The following is a 16,071-nucleotide window of genomic DNA, read 5'->3' on the forward strand; positions in this document are numbered from 1 at the left end:
GCTCCCAGTCGCTCGTGTCTTATAAAAAAGTGCATAAAACAGTTTTCTGCACAAAACAAAGCACATTTTAATTCTACATTTTTACTAACCCACACACTGACACAAGAATCAATTATCCTGACATGTCTGCAGACAGTTGCTTTACCTACCTTGGGCACATTTCTTATGTTGATGGAATTTCAGGCTGTATGACATTAATAGTAACAGTTTGATAATTAATAGCCTTATAAGTGCAATAAGAAGGGATAATAACCATTTCTTCCTTTCACCGCCCTCTTAATTTAGATCTCAATCAATGTGCAGTATATTTTGTTAGAATTCGTTCTTCCAGATAGGCTCATACCTGACACACAATCTACAACAACAAGAGCGCCATCTGTAACTCGCAAGGCGGCAGTCACTTCCGAGGAAAAATCCACATGTCCAGGGGAGTCAATCAGGTTGATGAGGAATCCCGATCCATCTTTACTCTGCTTGATGAAGGCCAAATCGTTTTCTGAAAGCTCATAATACAGGGAAATGGCTCTGTAAGGTGTAAATCAAAAACACAGAGGAGCTAAATTAGTCCAGGGCCTTTGAGTCTCACTGATTCTGTTTAAAGCTCAAAGAGAACATTCTTACACAGAGTTCTGTACTGAAGCTAAGAGGGTAATTGGGATTAGTTCCAGTGATATACATTTTGAAAACTACGAAAATATGAAGCTTGCTTATAAGCATGTACAAAAGGATGTAAGAATCCACTTAGAATCATCTTGCTGCTCTTTAAGCTATGTTCTCATTTCTTTAGAGTTCAGAAGAATTTATTTTAGACTCAAATGCACAGAGCGCTAGGATTGAAAACACAGCTGAATGTTAAGAGCTGGGATGTTCTGATTGTCTGATGTCTGTCCATTGGCACCAAGTCTTTCAATTATTATGGTTGCTGAACTAAACATTCCAGAATTTTATTCACTGCTTTATGTTACATTTCTTTTCTAAATGGTAAGATGGCTGATGTACTGCAAGGCTCTCATTTTCCTTTATTATTTAATTCCTTTTCACTTTTTTGAATTGCTAAGGGAAAGTCTGAATTAGAATTACAATTTAATGGTTACTTAGTACCAGTATACCATAAACTGAATGCAAACTTGAGAAGTAGCCCACCGTACTTACGTTGATTTGATTGTGATGCATCTTTCTTGCTCATCTTTCCGGGTGTCTGTAAATCTGGTTTCTCCTGCTCTAGCAGATGCAATAATTCCAGCTTTGCAAACTAAAGAGTCTGTCAAGGTGGACTTCCCATGATCCACGTGGGCAATCACAGACATGTTCCTGATGTTGGACTTTTTGTCCATGATTGCCCTAATCTGGTCAACTGTAAAGTTCACCTAAGTACAAAAAAGGCATAAAATAAATTACTGTTTGTTACCTAACTTCGCAACAATTTGAAATTATAGTACAGAAAGACAATAAACTAAAGGATATATTCCCAGAACCTCCCCTCCTTGCATACAGACATCCTCTAAAGCTCAAACAACTGATTGTCCGAAACTCTATGTGTGGCTCAGTAGCAAGTGGCACATCTCCCTGCCTACAGAACAGGTGAGGCACCTGTGCACATATCTACACGACAGATCAGGTAGTTATACCACATTGCCAGCAGGACAATAAAATAAAGGGTCCGTTCACATGCAAATCTGCTAATGTGGTCTACCTAATCATGTGCATAGGATGCCCCAACACTGGACTGCACGTAGGGGAAGCTGGTCAGACACTGCGCCAGCGAATGAACTCACATAGATTTCATATCAATCAGAACAGTGTTGATCTACCGGTGGCATCACACTTTAACAGTAATGGCCACAGCATAAAGGATCTGAGGGTCACTGTGCTTATGGGTAATTTCAAGACCCAACAGGAGCGGAAGATTGACGCAAACAAAAGGAAATTAGTTTACGTCAGAGAATTTCAAAAACGGGGTTTAACTCACATGCATTTATTGGTTACTTTGCAAAAAAAATGATTAACTGCTGCTGAATTCCAAACAGAGAAACCTATCCTAAATTATGGTACAAAGTCATTAAACACAAGTCTCACAGACCTCATTTAAAAGATTCAGCATATTGGGACAGGAAAGATTCCAAATATTGTTTTTACAGAAGTTCTGAAATAAAAGTGAAACTAATGAAATAGCAACAATTCAAAGAAAAAAAAAATCTTACAGGTGTGTATCTGGAAAACCAAACACAGGGGTTGGCGAGCAAAGCAAGCAGGGGGTGAAGCCCCCTAGTTATTATATATATTTATATCTGCGTGTGTTCATCATGCACTTTTTGATATAATAAAACACTTAATAGAAAAATGTGACAGACTGAAAAATTATATGTTTTAGGCTTCAAATCATTTGGATGATATCCTAGGAAAGGAAGAAATCTACGATATAAGAACCTAACATTGCAGACTAACAAGCCATAAGATAATCTTTTATTGTTTTCAATGCCTGCTTTAAACTTAGGTTCATATTATCTAGATCAAAGGTCCCAATCCTGTCCTTTGGGACCCCAAACTGCCCAGTTTTTTGCTCACTGCCTGTAACAGTGTACCAAATGGGCCCCATATGATCCTTGGGTGCACAGTTTGATGATCCCAGAAGGGCCATCCATACAGGATCCATATTTTGGCAAATATATGGGACACATTTGGTGTCTGCTACCTTAGATATATTAATGTGGTACACTGGGGGACCTTGCAAGAATAAAGGTTGAGAACCAATGGGATGGATGGTATGACCGCTCTAGGAAAGTGGGTTTATAAAATGGATGCTTGCATTAAGTGCATTAAGTGCAAGTGCCAGCCTCGGTGTCCTGGTTAGTGCCTGCTATGAGATGTCCCTTGCTATCGGTAGCCCCAATTGCGGACTCCTCGACTCGCGCACAAGTCTTTCACTGAGGCCACTAGTTGGTAAAGCGGTAGGCACTCCCGAGAGCTGCTCTGCGCCTTCCCTGCCTTTTGCTCCCATACCGTCTTGTCGCATTATGTTACCAATATTTGCCCACCCAAAATAGAGCACAGCGTACTGCTCCCGCGTGACACCCGATCTAAAGGTGAGGCACGAAGCCCTGCAGACATGACCAGCGCTACCACCGTCTTCGATCGAGAATGGTAAAACTGCTGTCAACAAACCTATATACTATGCAATAGTCATACTGGAATTGCGACCAAAGCCACACCCGGTCCATTAACGGGCAAAGCGGACGGCGACTCTATTTATAAACGGGAGGGGACCTGCGATTTTTAATTTCTCGAACCCCCTCTAAGGACTACGAAGCTTTCAGTTGCGCAGTCGTTCTCCTGGATGAAATAAACGAACCAAAGCAAATAAACGAACCAAAGCAAAGACAACCTAAACGTTGGGAGTCCAAAGAAAATGACCGACGGAAAGCCAAAAGAGACATCGTGAGCATTCTTCTGAAGTGTCACACGGTCTGTAAATACGCTTGTTAAAGAAGAAGCAGGGCGCCACAGAGTTGTTGTAAACTGATATAACGTACGGGGCTACGTTTTCGACACGGTGGATTTTAGGCTTTTTCGGTGTCACTTTGCGTACACCGCCGCCGTGGGCTACCGTTAAACAAGTGACAGCCAGGTGGCTGTATTAATATTACTACGTCACTTCACTAGAAAGATCTAAAACGTCAGAAAGTGGCGTTCGCCGCTCATGATGGGAACACCCCGCTAGCCAAAACCGTTTTTTCCATGACAGCAGATGGGTTTTCAGGGGCTTACCATGGTGACGGATGGCTCCCGGTTCCGTACTTTGGCCTCTGCGGCGGCTCCTAAGCAGATTGCACCTCTCAGATGGAGGACTTGAGCGAGAAAGAGAGAGAGGAGTAGTGACGTAAGCACTTGATCGTGATCCGCATCCAGAGCTGCGCAGCGCCGCGCTAGTCCCAGGGACCAATGCGACCCAGTTTGATTGTCGGTGTCTGCCAAAATCGGAGAAGACAGCTGACTGCCCCCAGGAATAAAATAATCTCGTTACAGTCAGGACTTGGGAACGGGATTTCAACAGGATCCTTTAGTTAAGCCGACCTCGAGACCCTTTTTCTCCTTTTTTATTTTAAATGCCTAGTTACCACCTTCAGGACTTTAAAGCGCACCTGGCATTAATATGTTGGCGAAATCCTGGTTGTCAGACTAGTATAAGTGGAGCCAATATTCTGGTCAGCACTGAGTGCATGGTAGGAAGAAGCATGGACAGGGTGCCAGTATACTTATACAGACAATATTCACACCTTGAGTAATTTAGAATCACCAGTTATCCTGCATATCTTTGAGGATGTGGGGGTTAAAGGTGTGGTTGAACCCATGCAGACACGGAGAGAACACAAACAGCACTGCAGAATTCAAACCCAGCACACTTGATCCCATACCACCCTGCCGACCAGAACAAAGTATTCTAAACTTAATGTAATAGGTTGTGAGAAACAGAGGAATGGAATCATCCACTTTACGGCAAGTGAGTGGTCCTAAAATGGACCGCTGGCATCTTCAGCGGTTGCTTCTGCCACATCGCTCAGGTTTTTAGTGGTGGCATGTGCTCCTAACTGCTTTTTTCCTTCACCTGCTCATTCACGTCACCTGGCTCCAACTCACTCCACTCACCCGGAGTCAGAGGAACTCCCTACACCTCCAACCCCATGGCTCCAAAGCCAATATTCACATCCGAGACTCAGCACACAGCACAGCAAATGGACTGGGAGATGCTTCCAAAGTGCTCTAAAATTGTGAATTTCCGCTTGGGATTAATAAAGTATCTATCTATCTATCTATCTATCTATCTATCTATCTATCTATCTATCTATCTATCTATCTATCTATCTATCTATCTATCTATCTATCTATCTATCAAAGTGCTGTATCTGTGCCCCACACCAATGCCAACCTGCCCTTATGTCGGCTTGTCCAGGTATTCCTGTCTCCTCGGACGGGTCACAGCCATCTGAGGAACATCTCCCTCTCAGGTTTGGACCCAGCGGTGCTACACTGCCCTCTTCTCAGAACCCTCGTTCTTGAGGTTAAAACAAACTCCATCAGCCATTATATTTGAAGGGTGCAACGTGATCTGGTCTGCACTGACAGAAGTAATCTGTTGTGAGAGTGATTGTGCTCAATTACGGGGTAATTAGTCAGTTTTTCTCCCAACCGCTGCCACCAGTTTAACAACTCGGGATGTAAGAGACGGAGGAATGCAATCAGCCAGTTCACACTGAATGCTGGTGAGTGGCACTAAAATGGACCATTGGCATCTTCAGAAGATGCTTCTTTACCACACTGCTCAGCACTCCCAGCTGCTTTGTCTCTTTGCCTGCTCATTCTTGTCACCTGGTTCAGCCTCACTCTGCTCACCTAGAGTCAGAGGCATCCCATATGCCACACTATCCCTCAGGTCCTTGGCTCCTGGGGGACACATCCAAAAGGCTGTTTAAGTACTGTGTCTGTGCTGACCCAAACCCCAAAGCCGCTCGCTGAGCTGCTATTATGTCAGCTTCCCCAGTTATTCCCACCCGCTCCGACGGGTCTCAACCAGCTTTGGAACATGTCCCTCTCAGGTCCACACCCAGGGACTCTACACTAATTAAAACTCAACTTGCCCTGCAGTTATAAGTTACTGGATAGTGATTACAAAATGATGATGAAACCACAAGACTTTGGAAAATTGTGCCAATTCCATTTGACTGCAGGAAGTACGCTGAGAGATTCCAGTGGTTAATGAAACTGCATGGCCAACCTGAGCCGATGTCTATGAGGAGTTTGTGCTTGTCCCTATATAAATGTGAGTTTTCTGTGGTTATTCCACATTTAATCAGTTATTGTAAAAGGGCCTACTGGAAGTGGGTGTGAGGGTCCTCCATGACAGATGATTCCAGGCTTGTGCCCACTGCTGCCAAGATAGACTCCTGTAGTGCTTTAATTAGGTTAAGAAAATGGGTGGAATTTAATAGGGTCTAGATGTTTCATTCAACAGAGAGTCTGATTACTACTGGCTCACCCAAAGGTGAAAAAGCGATTCGTGGCCATCTGAACTTGCTGTGTTATTATTATTATAAAATTGTTTATGGTCACTACTGTTTCAATTGGGAACTCACAAATGTGCGCCTCTGTTTTTTCAGCTTTCTGTTCTGTTAGAATTCCATCACAATCATTATCTGACAATTATGTAATCTCCTCATGTCTGTCCAGGTTTTTGCCTGTACTCCAAGTTTACCTCCCATCATTCAAAATGTGGAGTTTAGTTAATTGGAAATTATTTAAAATACGCTCATCTGAGTGAACGTGTAACAATATGGTGGCACAGTGGTAGTGCTGCTGCCTCGCATCAAGGATATGGAGGTTCAACGCAATCTTGCCTCTTGTTTATTTTGCATTAACATTTATAAATACTGTAGCAAATCAGACCTGTGAGGAAAAATGCAGGTGACGGTTTGTATGGAGCAGAGCCATTAGTGCTACAGTGGCATAAAAGAATGTGAAGGTGGACATTGTGGAGCGGAGAGCTCATGAAGACACAGATTTTCTTTAAGGTGGCTTAAGTACTTCATCAGGCACCTGCCTAGGCGAAGAGTGATAGAGAGTTTGGGTCCCAGTTAAAAAAGAGCTAATAAATGATCCTTCCAAGGGCCATTAACTGCTGTTTTTGTCTGTATATCAGTCCTTACTCCACCTCACCTCAGGCTATTCCAATATGTTGAATCCACTAAGGAAGTCAAAGATACAATTATATTCCGTTATGTTTCATCCAAGGTTATTAAAAGCATAATGAAACATCCAGTGCTTCATGTGGCACCAAATTACTGGTGGTACTCTATTTGTGGTGATACAGTGACATTCAAAACAAACCTGTAAGGTCCCCATCTTACTGATCTCATTGGCTCTCCCTAAATTCTTTTATTCCAGCCTCTGTCTCCAGATCTTTCAGATCTCTTCTTACTCCCCCTGTTGCTTGGCTCACATTACAATATAATATGCAGTGGATTCAGAAGGTATTCAGACCCCTTCAATGTGGGCACACTTTATTATGTTGTAGATTTCATTTTAAACGGATGAAATTTGTATTTTTTTATCCATCAGTCTACACTCAATACCCCATGATGACAAAGTGAAAAGATCTGCTAGGAAAAAATGGGATAAACTACCCAAATCCAGGTTTGCAAAGCTTGTAGATACCTACTGTCACACACGTGCGATTAGGAGGCAGTCAAAAAGCCTAAAGGTGAGTGAAATATCACGAGATAAAGGATTGTCACATGATACTTACCTGACTCTCTTCTCTCTACAGAAAAACCAAGGAAAGATAATTACCTCCACTTCCAGGTTCCAAAATGGCCATCATGACGTCATTTCCGGCGACTCGATATGACATCACATCCAGCCATCACAACTGACTTCACTTCCGGTTCCACCAAGATGACGCTGTTTCTGACTCCTGCATTCAGCGTCACTTCCTGCCAACCATTTCCTGTTTCCATAATTCATTACTGTATTTAAACGCCATTTTGTACCATAAACTTTGTCAATTGTTACCTCTCACGACTCTTGATAATTTATTTTTGCATTTTTGTTTTAATTGTCCGCAGGACAATATATGGGGACGGTCCCCTAAACTTTATCTTTGTGGAGTTTCTTCTTTTTTTGGGATATATTTCCACACTACCCAAAAACACTCAAAGCTGTAATTGCTGTTAAAGGAGCCTCTATAAAGCATTGAATTACAGCAGGGGTCTCCAACACGTCGCTCGCGAGTTACCGGTAGCTCAGAACCCCTTTCCAAGTCGCTCGCTAAAGAGTTAATGAATCCTACATAAATTTGAAAACTTGATTAGTCAAATAAGGGGTGGGCGATCTTTCCAAAAAAGTCATATCCACAATCTGAATTGCAATCTGTCTTTTCAATATGGCATACACTTAAAAGAATATCCGGACTCATAAACATCAAGACCTAAGTTACACTTTATTTTAAATATCATACAAAGTTGAATTCAATTAATATATCAGAAAAGGAGTGGAAAGTAGCAATGCAGAGAATTCACTCAAGCTCCATATGTGCAAAGCATACAATTATACAACTCAAAATTATATATCAAGCACATCTGTCTCGACTAAAACTCTCCAAAATGTCTCCAGGGCAAGAGCCAACCTGCGAACGTTGCAACCAAGCCCCAGCCTCACTAGGTCACATGTTCTGGGCCTGCACCAAATGAACATTATTCTGGACAAAAATTTTTAATTACCTCTCAGACAGCCTTGGACTCACAATCCCTCCTAACCCATTAACAGCTGTGTTTGGGGTTCTTCCAGAGGGGCTTAAAGTGGAGAAAGACAAACAAACTGTGATTGCATTCACTACACTCTTGGCACGCAGACTCATTCTGATAAACTGGATGAACCCAAACTCTCCTCTTGTAAGTCAGTGGGAAACTGATGTGTTATATTATTTGAAATTGGAAAAAATCAAATACTCAGTTAGAGGATCTGTACAGACTTTCTTCAAAACATGGCAGGATCTAATCAGTAATATTTTAAAATAAGTTTATAAAGCACAGAGAATTTATTAATTTAGGTATGTTTACAAGCCTTAAAATTTAACGCGGCTTGGCTTGCTCTCTCTCTCAGGGGTGGGGATTGATCTGTTCTTAACTCAATTTTTCTTTTTGTAAAAACTCGATTGCTTTGTATGGATTGTAATAAAATTAATAAAAAAAAAAGTTGAATTCAATTGTTCTCTCGTTCACTAGCTAAGCGGAGTTAAGGAACACGCACCGAAGCTGGCGAGTGAGTGACGAAGGCCACCCCCCTCAGCCCTCTGTCTTTTTCTCGGATTAGTGCAAATAAATTGTTACCCCAAGCGAAATATGATAAATAGCGAAACGAGAGAAGTCGCAAAATCAACCGGAATGTTCAAGCAAATTAAAGAAAAAAAAACCCAATCTAAATTTGTTAAGTAGTTCTCTCGTTTAAAGCACACAGACATACAGACAGACATTGGATTTTCTTTATTATATATTAGTAAACCTTCAAAATAATGTGCAGTTAAAGTCTCAACAGCATTCTCAGCATTTCTGGAGCTTAGAGCCAGATAACTATAAGAATCTTCACCAAGCAGCTCTGAAAATGTCTGCTTTGTTTGGGTCTTTATACCTCTGTGAGTCTGACATGAATGTCATGAAATCAAAGTTCAGAACAAGACTGACAGACGAACATTTAAAAGACTCCATAAGAGTGAACCTCAGTGGCTCCACTCCACCAGACACCTGCCTCTCTTGGTGACTCCATGCAGTGCCAGTCATCTGACTAACTAAAAAACACACCAGGCATGAAACTGGATCTGTGAATAAAGTGAAACAGTGACATGTGACAAAATGACAAATGAATAAGGAAGATCTGTGTATTTGGAATTGCATTGTTTGGTTTTGACAGCATTCATGTTTTAATTCAATAGTGTGAGATATGCTAGAAAATGCATACAGACATACAAAATGCACTTGCAGGTGGACTAAATATTTTTGTGATGTTTTAATGCAACATGTGAATTGTGGACACCAACATTTTGTAAATGTTCAGGCAAAAAAAGCTTATTCAGTTTGTTTGGGTTGAAATAAGCTATGAGAATAAACGTTAGAAAACAGGAGTAGCTCTCGGCCATTTTCATTTTGTAAACGTAGCTCTCAGGGGAAAAAAAGGTCGGAGACCCCTGAATTACAGGGTTAAAATGCTTATATGAATGAGAGATTTCAGTTTTGATTTTTAATAAATTTGCAAACCTTTCTGATAGTATGCTTTCACATTGTCATTATGGGCTATTGAGTGTAGATTGAGTGAGGATACAAAATTGCCCTGGCAACAACTGGGTACTAACTCATTAGCTATGTTAATCTTAACTGATACAGTCACACACTTCTACCAATGCCTGGCACCTCAAAGAAACAACATCTTCATTGATTTCATATACGTCTTCTCCCCCAGCCCAATGTCCAAATATTTGTTGATGCTAAGGGGTCACGTTGGCTATTGAATAGATGCTCCCAAGCACATACAAGCCTGCATTCTCCATTATAAATATGAAATTTAATGAAAATATATTTAGTTATTAAAAAACTAGTACAACTTTGAAATTAAAACAAAAAAGAACAACACTTAAGATGCAAGATGAAAGATGTCACCATCTTAAATGGGTGCCATTAATATACCTAATAGAAATGGAGTTGTCACAGGCCTAACCGTCTTAATGGAAATACATATTAAAGATAACAGAAGCAGGAAAAATAAATAGCAATAACGTGCTTGCCATTCTCGCAGACTTCTATTTATAAAATGGTCAGTAAATACTTAATGCATACAACAGATGGCAGTGTAGGATAAATGGTTCCAACAAAAACACCCTGCATGTGCAGAATTTCATAATGCATCTACAATATGGTTCCTGCATCAGATTACAGGAAGTCTGAATTATTGCAAGGTTATTATTTTGACATTCGTTTTCGGTTCCATTGCTAACTAAATAGGATGATTAATCAGCTTTTTAAATTATTAAGGAATTAAATTGGTTATCACGGTGTATTTTATGTACAATAAAACCTATTAAGTGGTGTCTGACTGGCAAGACATTACTGGAAACAAGAGCAACTCTGCAGAGGGAAGTCCTAAATGATGGAGGGATGGAGAGACCCACACTGGTAGAGAGATAGAACAAATGGATATGGCATTCTGGAAAGGCAGGAGTGACTACAGGTTGGCTGATCTTATTGAGAAAGGTGACTGAAAGGACAGCAAGTGACCATGAGATTCTCTTGGACAGAAGTGTGAAATTTTGACTGTACTGCACTGCGCAGTGTCCCACCCATTAGACTAAGAGTGGGATAGCAAGAGATTTGTGATTTATTGCTGACAGATATCAACACAACACTCCTAGCTGGGGATGCTGGAGATCAGAAAGGACTGACATGAGTCCAACAACAACGAGGCAGCACACAATTGACTTTATAAGAAAATGGGCAACTGTCAGAAGACACATCATCTTCATAGGTCACTAGCTGATATACCCAGCATTGCCCCGGAGGAAAATAAAGTATTTTTTTGTTTGAGAAAAATATCATTAAAAAAACACAACTTTAAAAATAAAAATAAATGAACAAACAATGAAGAATCACTAATGTGCTTGTCTTGCGGACTTGTATATATGTTATCATCCAGCTGACCCTTGGAACTGGCCACCTCTATTTAATTTCAAAAGCAACAGGGGCGTAGTGGTGCTCAGACATAAAGAATGCTGGCCATCACCTCCAATTCGCCCTCTGGTGGTCGTTCCGAGTGTCAACTGGATGATAACGTGCATACAAGACCGCAAGGTCACCCCCCCCATCCTACCCAGAAGGGGGTGGGTTAGGGTTGATTTCACCCTACAGTATTTTTACTCGATCAATGAAAAACATGTGTACCAAGTTTCATGAAAATCGCTCCAGCCATTCGGAAATGATGCTGGAACATACATACACACACAGATTGACTTTTATATTTATTTAGATTAAGGACCCAGGGATGCAAGGATCCAAGATCCTGGTATGGAGAGGTCTAGCTTGGTGTCCATGTAGCAAAAGAAGGACTGCTCCGACCCCAGACCTTATCGTCTAATAGCCACTTCTTTCGAGAGGCACAGTTGAGTCTTAAATCAGGAAACATATTGATGGAGAGGTGGATGAGTGGGAAAATCACTTCACCTGGTAGACAGGTTCAACAGTTTATATAAGTGGTTCTGAGGATTTTGTTTACCTTTTGCTGTTTTCTGAATTGAGCTTTTTGTTTCTCCTGGTTTTTTATTCTTGTATATTGAGCCTCCTAGTTGGCATCACTGCAGGTATTAAGAGATGCCTAGAGATGTCCCTTCCAGTTAATATACCTTTCACCATGAGCAGAATTAGCAGTTCAGCCATGGCTAAAATGTTTTACTTTAGTACTATAATATACAGTAATATATACATTTAGTAATATAATATACTTTAGTACTGTATATTAAGGTGCATTTTGGCTATCTTTGTGGCTATTATAGTGACCAACCTCTTTAGTCCATTGGTCCTTAACATGTCTTTTTCTTGTGACTCAGTTTTGCCTATTGTGTGTGTTCATATCCCAAAATTCCTGAGGAACAGCTGCTGATCATCGTGGGTCGACTGTGAAGAACTGCCATTGACTGTCATCTGTTGTGGGGAGTGCTGGGTTTACTATAGGATAATTGTCGATGAATGTTATCTAGGGGACTTGTTTCAGTCATGCAAGTGGTGACCCATCACAAGTCAAGTCAAGTCAAGTTGGGGAGCATGCACTGGTACAGTGCATTTATGCACCCACTACACGACAAAACAACTCGGAATCCCGGTTGGTAACCCCCTAGGAACACATGGGGTCCAGTCCCACCCTCTATCTGCTGCAGCCAGGTGTTACGTGCGCGACCCCTTGGCCTGGTCCAGCCACTCAGGTCCACAATAATGAGGATCTAACAAGCTGGATTACCCTTAGGGGAAACACGCCACATGGCCGTAGTGCCGTAACTGATGCTCCCTCACAATGCAGCCGGTAATGTGCCTCATTCGGGACTCCATGAGCAGCCGCTCATTCGACACAAAGTCAAACCAGCGATACCCAAGGATTTTCCGGAGAGACACAGTACCAAAGGAGTCCAGTCTTCATCTCAGGTCACCCATCTCGGGGCTTTCAACAAATCCTTTGTGATCCTTTCTTATTCATGTCAATTGTAATTCTCGACTCAGTGCAACTGAAATATAGATATCTCGTGACCCACAGTTTTAGAAACATTCCTTTAGTCCATTAACATCTCTTTCCCCTGTTAGTGTCCTAGCATTGCTGCGTCAAGCTGTACATTCTGGCCTTAGAAAATAAATTCATAACTGGTGGAAGGAAAGCCATTAGTATTGGCAGGTCTTGATGTCAGATCATCACACAATATCATTATAACATCAGAAAAATGTCTGACCAGAGCAGACCATTCAGACCAACAAACTGACCAGTCCTATTCACCTAATTCCTACAAAACAACTTCAAGTCCAGTTTTGAAGGTTCCTAATGTCCTCCTGTCTACCACACTACTCTGTAATGTGTCCCACATGTCTTTGACTCTCTGTGGGAAAAAAAGCTTCCTGATGTTTGTGTGAAATTTACCCTTAACAAATTCTAAACTGTATTCTTGTTGAATTCACTATAAAGTGACAATCTCAAACCACTGTGCTAATTCCCTTCTTAGTTTTAAACACTTTGCTCAGGTCATCTCTTAACCTCTGTTTGCTTAAACTTAAAAGGTTCATCTCCTTTAATCTTTCCTTATAACTCATTCTCTGCAGTCTGGAAATCAACCTAGTTACTCCTGTCTGCTATATCTCTTTTATGGCCTGGAGATCAAAACTGCACACAGTACTTCAGATGAGTGCATCATATAGCTTAACCATAACCTCCTTTAACTTGTACTTCACACATCAAGGCGCTATATAACCTAACCTTGATAGCCATCTTAATGGCTGCTGAACACTGTCTGGCAGTTGAGAGTGACGAGTCCATTACAACTCCTAAATCCTTCTTATAAGCAGTACTGTAAAGCTGAAGACCTCTCATCCATCCATCCATCCATCCATTATCCAACTTGCTACAGTATATCTTAACAACAGGGTCATGGGGGCCTGCTGGAGCCAATCCCAGCCAACACAAGGAGCAAGGCAGGAAACAAGTAGGCAGACAGGGTGCCAGCCCACCGCAGGGTACACACAAACACACAACCACACACCAAGCACACACTAGGGACAATTTAGGATAACTTGCATGTCTTTGGGAGGAAACCGGATCACCTGGAGGAAACCCACGCAGACACGGGGAGAACATGCAAACTTCACGCAGGGAGGACCCAGGAAGCGAATCCGGGTCTCCTTACTGCGAGGCAGCAGCACTACCCAAGAGCTCTCATTCTGTATTCAAATCTGACATTTTTACTTCCTACAAGTATTACTTTATATTTACTTACATCAGATTTCATTTGCCACACATCTGCCCAAGCCTGTTTACTGTCCAAGTCCCTCTGTAATGATTCAACGGATTTTAGATTATCTGTCAATCCACCTATCTTGGTATCATCTGCAAACGTATCCAGCTTGTTACTTATATTCCTATCCAAATCATTTATATATTTTAAACACAGCAGCAGCTCAAGCAAAGAACCTTGAGGGACATACGCTTAACTTCACCCAGTTCTGATAAGGTTCCTCACACCATCACCCTCTGCTGCCTGCTTTTAGCCAGTTTTGCAGTATTCTACATGCTACGCACTGAACTCCCACTTCTTTTACTTTGATCATTTTTCTATTTTTTGTGGTAACTTAACAAATGCTGAAAATCAAGATAGATAATATCATAGGCTCCTCTCTGATGATATCCTTTTTTTGCTTCCACATAGAATTCCAACATGTTAGTAAAACATGATCTCCCCCATCTGAACCCATAATGAATGTTCTCTTAAACTCCTGTTCTGTCTCTGCACTGATCAATCACCTTAATAATTCTTTCCTTGATTTATGTTAAGCTTACTGCTCTATAGTTACTTTGATCTACTCAATCACACTTTTTATATAATGGAATAATATTTGCTATTTTCAAGGCCTTCAAGGAATTTCTCCAATGTGCAGTGACTTTCTAAAAATATGAGCCACGGGTTTATACATGTACTTACTAACTTCCTTAAGCAAATATGTTATCTTGTCCTGGTGTTTTGTTAGAAATGTAGATCTCAGCCTATTTAATCTCAGTAGCATTTCTCCCTCTACAATTTCCAAACCACTCAGTACCTCCTTAGTAGTCCCTGCTACTTCTGGGAGGTTATCCACTTGCTCACATGTGAAAACTTCAAAAAGATGCAAGTTCAGAGCATTTGCCATTTCACTGTCTGTATATTTTAGTCCCCCTTTGCTCTTCCTGATACACTTTACTTTCATCTTAACTGTTCTTTTACTACTAAATACTGAAATAATCTTTTTGGGTCATCTTTTGCCTTATCTACCATATTTCTCTCTAACTGCCTTTTAGTTTTCCTAATATCCTTCTTAATGGTTGCCCTCATTCTCTCCTACATGCCTAAAAGTAAAGAATAGCATACTATGGAAAACTGAATGCAGTGTAAGACTACTCATGGTGTGGACTGATGTCAGGTTAATTTTTTGAGAGTCCGAGTTTTCAAAAAATGTATGTAACAGGGGATTATGATCGCAGCTTGTAAATCATCCAATTTAGACTAAAAGGTTGACGGCTGGCAATAAAGTAGGCAACACTTAAATGGGAACAGATGACTTGTGTCACAGTTCAAAATTGTAAGAACAGAAATATACCAACATAGGCTTTAAATTTTTTTCCTTAATTAAGAGCAAAGTGGTTTGTGGCTCCATACAGCCCTGAAACTGGATAATGAACTGATGGATGCATGAACAAAATTTGCAGAATGTTATGTGAGGGTCATACCAAAATTAATGAGCAAAGCCGCATTACATATATACATATAGCAATTGAAAACTGAATTTTGTTTGACAGGTAGTGCCATTTCTTGTCACACCTTTGCGTTACTAATGATGTCATTAGCTTAAATCACCTGACAACACAGATGTTAGACAAATGTTTGACAGTGATGTATTGTTCCATAAGAATGCTGTGATTGAATTTCTTGTTAAACAGGAAATTCCCATGGTTGATATTCACCAGGCAACACGGTGGCGCAGTGGTAGAGCTGCAGCCTTGCAGTAAGGAGACCTGGCTTTGCTTTCCGGGTCCTCCCTGCGTGGAGTATGCATGTTCTCCCCGTGTCTGTGTGGGTTTCCTCCCACAGTCCTAAGACATGCAGGTTAGGTGCATTCTAAATTGTCCCTAGTGTGTGCTTGGTGTGTATGTGTGTGCGCCCTGCAGTGGCCTACTTGTTTCCTGCCTTGCGTCCTGTGTTGGCTGGGATTGGCTCCAGCAGACCCCCATGACCCTGTAGTTAGGATATAACAGGTT

General features: G+C 41.2%; 1 protein-coding gene across 1 annotated transcript in view; it reads right to left on the reverse strand.

The window, feature by feature from the left end:
• Positions 1-4,016, reverse strand: part of eef2l2 (eukaryotic translation elongation factor 2, like 2) — a 41,076-nt gene extending 37,060 nt beyond the window's left edge. The window contains exons 1-3 of the mRNA XM_039758331.1: positions 3,766-4,016; positions 1,153-1,367; positions 344-525 (exon numbers count right to left, since the gene is read on the reverse strand). Coding sequence (XP_039614265.1) covers positions 344-525; positions 1,153-1,367; positions 3,766-3,768 — 400 coding nt within the window. The 5' untranslated portion in view covers positions 3,769-4,016. The remainder of the gene's footprint in view (positions 1-343; positions 526-1,152; positions 1,368-3,765) is intronic.
• Between the last annotated feature and the right edge of the window lie 12,055 nt (positions 4,017-16,071).

This window comes from Polypterus senegalus, chromosome 7 (assembly GCF_016835505.1).
Source record: "Polypterus senegalus isolate Bchr_013 chromosome 7, ASM1683550v1, whole genome shotgun sequence".
Lineage (NCBI taxonomy): Eukaryota > Metazoa > Chordata > Cladistia > Polypteriformes > Polypteridae > Polypterus > Polypterus senegalus.